This window comes from Nanorana parkeri, unplaced genomic scaffold, assembly GCF_000935625.1.
Source record: "Nanorana parkeri isolate BGI_ZX_2015 unplaced genomic scaffold, ASM93562v1 scaffold214, whole genome shotgun sequence".
NCBI classification, from domain to species: Eukaryota; Metazoa; Chordata; class Amphibia; order Anura; family Dicroglossidae; genus Nanorana; species Nanorana parkeri.
Genome location: NW_017306482.1, coordinates 81,360 through 91,544, shown reverse-complemented (window position 1 = coordinate 91,544; position 10,185 = coordinate 81,360). Strand labels below are relative to the sequence as shown.

Genomic DNA, 10,185 nt, shown 5'->3' with positions numbered 1-10,185 from the left:
CCCTCTCTCTCTCCCTCCTTTCCCCCCTCTCTCTCTCTCTCCCTCCTTTCCCTCTCTATCTCCCCCTGTCTCTCTCTCTCTCCCTCCTTTCCCTCTCTCTCTCTCTCTCCCCTCTCTCCACCTGCAGGTGACAATGGGGTATGACATCTGTAAAGCGTCACATTGGCCTTTTCCTTGAACTGATTTTCTTTGTTTTATCATTTTTGTCTCTTAGGATTTGACAAAGCCCAATCAGAAACCATTGTGTCCGCGCTGGCCTCCCTGACAAACGCCAGTCTGGACACCGTGTACCGCGAGATGGTGACCCGGGCTCAGCAGGTAAGTGTCCTCTAATGTTATAAATAAGGGGGCGCTCCACATGACATATATTGGCCTCACCGTGTACGTTCTTACACCGGGTCAAAGAAGATATATTCACCTGATCCTTGGTCCTGCAGCAGTGACCCCTCGCCCCCCCCTCTCCTCCTCTGGTCTGGCAGGGAAAGTCCCTGGGCATCCTAATGTATAATGCAGTTGCATTCAACGTGATGACCTCACGGGTCCCTAGACTGCCAGAGGCCGGAGAGAAGAGGCTGCAGGGACCGGCGTAGCATCCCGGTAGGACCGGGGATCAGGTGAGTGTATTTTCTTCACTCCAGCCCCTGGACCAAAACAAGCAGAAAAACAACCAAGACCCGCGGCAAGGGTTCAGTTTTAGTTTGCCGGGAGTTTAATGGGTACCCAAAAGTAACTTGGACCGCCATAGCAAAAGGCTAAATCGATCCTATAAAACAGCCGACGTGTTTCGGAGGCTCCTCCTTCATCAGGGCTTCAAGACAAAACTATGGACTGTGATAGTTTGGGGAATGTAGCACAATGGTGAGCGCTAAGAGACCGCTCCTGAAGCCGACTTTAACATAAAAGGAAAGTCTTTATTCAGCATGCATTAAGAATAACAGTTCATTCAGGAGTCTCATCAGGACATTGCGTTTGGTCTCACCGACATCTTTCTGTCCCATACACTCCCCGTGTGATAGTCCCAGGACTTTACCGTCATTTCTCTGTGAATACAGTCCTCAGCACTGCTCAGCAGCTTTCCTCAGCTCCAAGCGGTTCAGTATTCACCCCTCGTAGGTCACTGTCTCTCTAGCAGGTATCTCGGGGTCCCCAAGCCTCTGGACCTCTCCAGCCTTCCTGGCCGTGTCACTTGTGCTGGCGCACGCAGCAGAGTCTGCCTGTGGTCATGTGCCTCCTGCACACCCACAGCTCTCCCCTGAGCTCTGGGCTGGCTTCCTAATGAGGCAGCTCTCAGCCACCTGATCAGCCCAGGCTGGTCATTGGCAAAACCTGGCCCCAGGACTGGAGATCTCATCCCACCCAGAGCTCTAAGAGATCTCCAGATCCCGGCTACAAATAGGAAAACCCGGAAGAATCTGAAAAGCCAAGTTCTTCCTTTATAAAATGGTTCACATTCTGGACCCTCCCAGCCCCTCTGGCTGGGTGCCAAAGTTGCCATACTACCCCGTGGCATTGCCGCAGAACATATAGGAATATAAAACCCGTATCAATGAAACCACAACATTCAAATATACGGCCTCTTTCACACCGACAGTTACGGTGCATTTTGGGATTCCTGCGGCAGGGATTCCAAATGTGTCATTTACAAGCGGTCGCAGTCCCACGTTCAAGTTAACGATCGGCTGCATTTGACAGCGGCAGCCCGCCCACACTCCGTATGTATGTGATACTATTACATGTACAGTATGTGTATATATATAATGTATCTCACAGAAGTAAGTACACCCCTCACATTTGTGTAAATATATGATGATATCATTTCATGTGACGACACAGAAGAAATTACACTTCAATGTAAAGTAGTGAGTGTACAGCTTGTATATCAGTGTACATTTGCTGTCCCCTCATAATAACTCAACACACAGCCATTAATGTCTAAACAGCTGGCAACAAAAGTGAGTACACCCGTAAGTGAAAATGTCCACATTGGGCCCAATGAGCCCTTTTTCCTTCCCGGTGTCATGTGACTCGCAAGGTCTCTAACATCCACCAGCTCCGTGATGTCGTCATGGGGGAGGGGAAGAGGACTCCAGTGGCAACCTGTGCAGCTCTGGTGAACTCCATGCCCAAGAGGGTTAATTTCCTGATACCGGAAGTATCGGGAAGCCAGGCTGCCTAGCAAAAAGTGAAGCCGGCTTCCTAGCCAATCAGGGAGGCGGGTCATGACATGCTGTCCAGCTTCCTGATTGGTCAGGAAGCCAGGCTGCCTAGCAAAAAGTGAAGCTGGCTACGTAGCCAAGCCGGGAGGCGGGTTATGGCCCGCCGCTCCGGCTTCCTGATTGGCCAGGAAGCCGACTCCATGCTCCCTTGCATCTCCCTCTGACCGGAAGTTCCAGTATCGGGGCATTTGGGCGAGTACGAGTTTGATATTTTCCGGCAGCCGTCCTTAAATCCTCCTTCAAAGAATATTTCTGTAAAGCAGACGGAATCGTGGGAAGACGAGAGTTTCCCTGAATATTTGATGACATTGTTCCGCATGCAGCTATATCAAATGATGTCATCCGATGACTAACTGAACGTCCCCGGCATCAAATTTATGTTACAAGGTTCTTTTTTTATTAGGCATCAGAAATGCAGCGCGGGGCGATTAATCCGCTCATATTCAGATATTTCTTTTCAGCGAGTAATGGAATCTGTCATTTTCCTTGTGCGGCCGTCAGACATCCATCATGTAGTGAGGAAATGACTGTATAATGGAAGAGAGGAAATTGACCACCCAGCACCGAACGTCTAATACAGGCTGAAGAAGAAGGATCACTCCTGAACAGTCCAGAGAACTTCACTTGTCTTACAGGAGCGCTCCGAATTATGTACTGAAGCACCTTATTAGACAGTGACATCACTGAGAATGCAGCCTATCCATTCACTAGAGCCCGGTGACATCACTGAGAATGCAGCCTATCCATTCACTAGAGCCCGGTGACATCACTGAGAATGCAGCCTATCCATTCACTAGAGACCAGTGACATCACTGAGAATGCAGTGTCCAGACATTCCCTATTGACCAGTGACAGCACTGAGAATGCAGCCTATCCATTCACTAGAGCCCGGTGACATCACTGAGAATGCAGCCTATCCATTCACTAGAGACCGCATACAGTCAACGTGGAGAGATAGCCAGGGGTGAGAGCAAGGAGAGAAAGCAAGGAGAGCCAGCCAGTGGTGAGAGCGAGGAGAGACAGCCAGGAGAGAGAGCAAGGAGAGACAGCCAGGGATGAGAGCGAGGAGAGACAGCCAGGAGAGAAAGCGAGGAGAGACAGCCAGGAGAGAAAGCGAGGAGAGAGAGACATCAGAGTGTGTCCTTCAAGACTTATCTGCTCCCTGTGTCTCGGACACCTCCTTGCTCCCCAAGTTCCAGCATCCCTCCATGTCCCGTGCCTCCTTCATGCACTCAAATTGGAACACCAGGACCCCGTGGTTTCCCCTGTCTACCTAAGATTGTGACATCTTGTGTCCAGGTTTCATTTGGCATACAAGACTCAAAGCCCGGACTGTCCAGGTGAATCCCGGACAGGCGGCAACCCTACTCTATGGTCCTGGCGGCAATAACAGAGTAGGGTGAGAGTGTGCACTTGGTCAAGTGAACCTATTGCTCTATCCTGATTGGGCAAAGCACAGGCTGACTCTATTTATACTTCATAGCCCTGTTCTAGGTATGGGCCCCTCTACCCTGAGCTCCGCCATAGCATTGCAGCAAGTCCGCTAGAGGTAAACAGCATGTGTGTCTATTGGGGGAGGACGGATTCGTGTCTGCGCACCAACTTCAGAGCTAAAGGTTGTCATTTGCATATTGAGCTCTCGCAGCAAGAAGATGAAGACGGGTCGGGTGGGGGCATCTCCCAGTCCTTGCTTTTCACTGAATAAACATCTATAATAATCTCTTCAGGATAAAGACTTATTTTCAGCAGTTGCTGTTTCATTGCTTAACCGCACTCCATTCATTCACATGCACGAGCCTTAAAGGAGAACTATGAGGTGAGTGCTTTTCACTCACCTCATACCGTGTTTCCCCGAAAATAAGACAGTGTCTTATATATTTTTTTCTACGAAAAAAGACACTAGGTCTTATTTTCGGGGGATGTCTTACCTGGCTTGGCTGCAGCTGTCCACTCTGTCGTCCAGGGAGCCACAGACAAGTTGGCGGGCGTGCGGGCGGGAGGGAGCTGCGGCTAGCGCTCTGATGCAGTCCAGGGAGCCGCTCTGGGTGCTCTGTCAGCCGATCCGAACTTCTTTGAAATCATTTGCAGGGTTGTTTTTGCAGCTACGCAAGCTTCTCCTGAATGACGCTGTGTCATTCCGCCTCCTGGGGCATAATAGTCTTTTTGGATGCATTCTAAATCAAGGTAAATCCGAGGTCAATTATTCCAGATTGTATAAATAGATGCAAATGGCGAAGTTTAGCATGCATGAAATCAGGGACTGAAAGGTGACTTTGTACAAGGAAAGAGACACCCAGGTATAGATGGAGAAAGGAGGCACTGAGGGGCAGCACAGGGGCTGATAGACGAATACAAGAATGAGATAAACGTGGGAACCCCACGGGAAGTCTCCGTAGGTATAGTAAAAGGGACATGGTGAAGATCCTCAAACACCTGGGGCACCATTGTAGGATGAAATGGTTGTGTGCTAGGGAGCACCTTACCCGGCCTTTTGGCTAAGATCAAGTGTAGTATCTGTTCTTATCAGTCTTATGGCTAGTCCGGGGCAATATTTTTGCACTCCTGTCAGCATGGTGCACTGGCACTTTAGTACTATTTATTGCACTCTATGCACGATGCACGATTGATTTTTTTGATTGAAATTTTACCTACAGATTGCTGAAGGTGCAGGTTCCTTCGGGGCCTTTTCCTGATGCTGGGAGGAGATTCTGTGCCCTCCACGGGGTTCTCTGTCTCCTCCCACCCAGGAGGTGGGTCTCTCTTCGGGAGAGCCCACTTGCCAAGTACTATGGGGGACCTGTTTCGGTCCCCAAAGGAAATGGTCCATCGGCCTTCGGGTTGGTGGACCAAAGTATCTCAACCCCTGTCAGGAGCCTTGCGCCCCAGGGGGTCGGGAAATGGGTCCCTTCTTTATTGTGCACGTTTTTGTGTGCTGTGATTTCACGGTTCACTTTTTTGTTCACAGGGGGAAGTTTGTTTAGACGCATGTCCACGGGCTTAAAAAAAAAAAAATTGTAGGCCCATTCACTTCTCGGCCTTTTGGCTAAGATCAAGTGTAGTATCTGTTTTTATCAGTTGTTGGAGGGGAAAGGTTACGGTTGCCTATGTAGAAAGGTGGATCGTTTCTGAGTACTCTCTGGCGTAATTGGTGGGTGTCAGATGGGGTACAGTCCCTCCCGGTTAGATTCTGGCCCAGTTATGCTGGGCTGTCACCGGTGGTAGGGATGGACCCCGGACGGCACTACCTTCTGATGGGAATGGATACGAAGCTTGATCGAGGCTGGAGGGTTGGGAGGCGGCAGAGCCCGTGGTGTTGTGCCCCCTGGGGGTGGCATCCCAGGGGTGCTCAGAAAGTCACTTGGGTATGGGACCCCACATTGACTCACTGTGCACTTGGTCACACACCACCTTGCAGTTTCTGCACATCGCCTCTTGGACAGGCCTTATGGCTAGTCCGGGGAAATATTTTTGCACTCCGGCCCCTAAGGCCTGTCAGCGTGGTGCACTGGCACTTTAGATTTATTTATGCACTACATGCACGATTGGCACGCTTTTTTAAATTTTTACCCACAGATGCGGAGAGTACGGGTACCTTCGGGGCCCATTCCTGATGTAGGGAGGAGATTCTGTGCCCTTATATAGGGTTCTCTGTCTCCTCCCACCTGGGGGGGGGGGGTCTCTCTTCGGGAGAGCCCCCCAACCTAGTACTTGTGGGACCTGTTTCAGCAGGTCCCCAAAGGATCGGGGTCCGCCTGCCTTTTGGGTAGGTGGGCCAAAGTATTCCTTGCCCCTGTCAGGAGTCTTGCGCCCCGGGCAGTCGGGAAATTGTGGCCCCTTCTTTATTGAAGGACCAAGCACCCTTGTGCACGTTTTTGTGTTGTGATTTCACGATTCACTTTTTTTGTTCACAGGGGATTCGTTTTCAAGCACGCTCCAAGCACGCACGCTTTAAAAAAATAAATTGTAGGCATTCCCGCTTCTCGGCCTTTTGGCTAAGATCATATGTAGTATCTGTTCTTATCAGTTTTCGGAGAGGAACAGCACCGTCCTGTAGGGGGGATGGTATCTATGAAGTGAAGGTGGGCGTCGAGAGGTTCTTTCTGAGGTGGAAACTTCTCGGCGCCGATGCCTCCTGATGGGAATGGGTGCTGCCCTTGTCTGGCCGGAGGGTTCAGGAGGCACAGAGGCCCGTGGTGCTGTGCCCCCTGGGGGTGGTGTCCCAGGGTGTGCCAGAAAATCACTTGGGAGTGGGACCCCACAGTGATTCACTGTCACTAGGTCACGGCACTTCTTGCATTATCTACACTACGCCTCCTAGGCAGGCCTTTTGGCTTGCCTGGGGCAATATTTTCTACTCTGGCCGAAAGGCATGTCAGCGTTATGCACTGTCACCTATTTATTTTATGCACGACTGAGCACCTTTGACTCCACAGAAGACGGAGGGCGCGGGTACCTTCGGGTGCCCGTCCTGAAGTTGGGGAGGAGATTCTGTAGCCTCTATTGGCTCCCCTGCCTCCTCCCACTTGGGGGTCTCTCTTAGAGAGAACAGCAAGAAGTTTTCCCAGCACACTCACCAGCCAGCATGCAAAAAAACTTGTCTCACCGCTAAGGTTAAAAGCAGAGGTTTAGATACACTTCTGCAGAAAATGTGAAAGCCGCACCGCCGCGCCAAGGCACCTCCATATAGTGCGGTCCTAACTCTAAACTATGAAAGTCTCCATCTTGGAGCACATGGGGCAAAAGATAAAATTGGGTGCAGGTTTGTCAGGAGGAAGCCCAACCTCCTTAAAGGCACAGGAACGCAACGGCGGGGGTCCCTTTTTGCTGTTGTACTGTATAAAGCCCTTCCATGTGCACCTTGCTCTCCTCAAGAGAGCCCCCACCCAGTACTCGTGGCTCCTACTTCGGTAGGGCCCTGAGGATCGGGGTCCGCGCCCCGGGGGGTTCAGGAATTCGAGGAACTTCCTCTTCGGAGGACCACAGCACCCTCGTGCACTTCTTTTTTTTTTTAGTGTGTGGTGATTTCACTATTCACTTTTTTGTTCACAGGGGTGAAGTTTGTCTTCTATGCATGCATCATGGACCCTAAAATTAGGCATTTCCAAAATGTGACCATGGACTTAGGACCTTGTTTACACAGTGACAACATTGGCAAGTTCTACATGCTACTTTACTCTGTTATAACTCACCACCAGCATTATAATAGTACTTCCCCTGGCAATAGAACGTCTCCCCCACCAGGAAACTATAGTATCCCCCATTCCTTTCCAACCAGACCACAATACGTTATCTATGTTCTCACTCACCTCAATCCAGCAATAACTTATATTGTACCCCAAGTCTGTAACCGATCCTATAGCATTCTCCTCCAGCCAACAATGAGTAATATACCCTCCCTGTAGTCAGTTTCCCCCGTCCCTCCCCAAGTCTTCCTTTTAACAGGTCCATGCATACTATCCAGTAGCCCCCCCCTAGGACTAGGCATGTGCCCTGGGTCTCCAGTCTATTGCCCTGGGCCTACATCACCATATTGGTTTGACTATTTCTCCTGAAGTGGTGGCCAGCTTTGCCCTCATGCTTCTTGTGTGCCACTATGGTGAATGTATATAGTGCTTGTACCACTATGTCCAAGATATAGTATATGTAGATATATGTAATTTGAAGGATTAATAATGGCACAGTCACCAAGGAATAAATTGAATATGTTCAGAACCAATGTGGCAGCATAGGTTTCCATTGAACACCCTGGAGACAACGAACCTTGGTGACAACGTCAGTTTGAGTCCTCCTAATTACATGCAATGTCTGAGCCCTGATGAAGGTTATCGAGCTCCTGAAACGTGTTGGTTGTTTTATGTTCTGAATAAACAAGTGATTTTGGACTCTTGTATCGTTTTGGCCTGGCTCTCTCAGTAGACTTTTTGCACCTAGATCTCAAACCTTGGGTCCCCTAGTTAAGGAGCACCCTGGTCTTGTTGAGAGTGGCCTCACCGGCACCAGTGCGCTCCATATGAAGTTGATTGAGTTTCTTTAGGCGTTAACTACTAATAAGTGGAATCCAGAGCCTCCGATATACATAAACAGGTTTTGAATTCTGTCTTTGTCCTCGCTGGTCACCAGACAGAAAGTGGAATTTTACATTTGTCACCAGAAGAGATTTGGGGTCAACCTTCCACTAGGGAGACCTTAGAGAGGACCTCCTCCCACTTCTAAGCGATTTTCTCTCATTTTCTGTTGCATCTCCAGGACAGGAAGTGATATCTCTCCAACAGGACCTTTTTTTTTCTTCTGCTGATGTTATTGAGACAGGAAGTGAGGGAAAATCTCTCCAATGGGTACACAGATGCCAAGAAAAACCCAACATGGGTCCTAGCACTTCCCCAATGCCCTCTGAAATGTCAAAATTGAAAGTCACAGCTTTGGCTGGTGTTCTGCTTGGACCGTGATGAATATTTTCCTAATCTTCTACAGGAAATTACCATCCAGCAGGTCATGGCACACTTGGACTCCTTACGGAAAGACATGGTGATTCTGGAGAAAAGTGAATTTGCCACCCTCCGGGCTGAAAACGAGGTAATCGTAATTCCCGTGTTCAGAATAAACATGTGTAAAGGAACACGTGTCCTTCTTCTCCATCTCTCCATTCATCATCATCATTGTCGTCTCATTACCTCTTCTGAAACAACCCAACAGAGAGAGAGAGAGAGAGAGCGCAGTATATTGGCATTTGCTGGTGGGAGGAGTTGGGAGCTCAGATACATGTTACCACTGGAGGCCTTGATTTTATAAAGTTGTAAATTCCCAGCATGCACTATCCTGTTATGACATCAGCACTGTAATAGGAATACATAGTAGAGTTGACTTTCATAATACAATCAAAGCTTAGTTGAAAAAATCCCTTTTATGTAGTGAGCGCTGCCTTCTGTCTGTCCATCACTTCCAACAACTTCCTGGACTCCCAGTGTGCTTTGTGTCTCTTTCCCTGCTGCTTGATGTGATGCAATCTCCATTTCACAAGACTTCATATCCCATCATGCATTGCTTCCAGCAAGCAATGACAATGTTACATTGTTCAGACTTTGAGTTGTAGTTTGTTTTGTAATTTGTAGTCTTCTGGGTACAGGGCTAATCATGATGATGAATATATGCCAGCCGTGTAGCAATGTGCCATTCTTGGGAACACAAGGGGGAGGATACAGAGAGTTTAGAATCAAGTGACATTAAGGAGTAGCTGATGCTTGGAACAGTGGGTAGTAGGGCGGCAGCTAACTATTATTTTCATAATCGATTAGATGCCCGATAATTTTTTTCAACTAATCGATTGGTTGTATTAAAAACAAAATTCTATCTCCCTCAAACCAACTAATCGATAATGAGAACAGTTGCCAACTAGTCTCATAATCGATTTATTATTGATTTAATCGATTAGTTGTTACAGCCCTAGCGGGTAATGTGTCAATCAGCAGTTGGTGGCTGATGTATAAGGGTTTTGCCCGGCGTATGGATAGGTGAATGCAGTTTGCATGGCATTTCAACCACTAGATGGTGCTGAGGAGCACGGGAAATTCCTATGCTCCTCTAGTTCCATCTAGTGGCTGCAGTGCCATGCAAATGGCATTCACCTATCTATACGCCGGGCGAAGTCTTTATACATCAGCCGCTAAGGAAATTTAAACATTCTTGGGACAAATCTTGATCTATATACAAAATGATTCCTATACAGAGAATTGATCATGTCAAATGTAAAGCCTAAACGAGGAGGACGTCCCAGTAGCCTCTACATCAGGTGTAGGGAATTTAAATTCAAGGAGGTCTGGTGAGTAAAATTTTCATTGAGCAGAGGTCTGAATCACGGGGGGGGACCATCACTCAGTCCATGTCTGTACTGCGGTCCTTCATTTAGGATGCACTGACATCAGCAGTTGCACTGGAATGTACGGCTGCTGGTGTGTGTTCCCAAACACAGTGC

At 48.7% G+C, this 10,185-nt stretch overlaps 1 protein-coding gene across 1 annotated transcript in view; it reads left to right on the top strand.

Moving 5' to 3' along the window:
* The window catches only part of CCDC90B (coiled-coil domain containing 90B), a 30,820-nt gene that overhangs the window by 5,599 nt on the left and 15,036 nt on the right, over window positions 1–10,185 (top strand). The window contains exons 4-5 of the mRNA XM_018555810.1: window positions 215–318; window positions 8,688–8,789. Of these exons, the coding sequence (XP_018411312.1) occupies window positions 215–318; window positions 8,688–8,789 (206 nt within the window). The remainder of the gene's footprint in view (window positions 1–214; window positions 319–8,687; window positions 8,790–10,185) is intronic.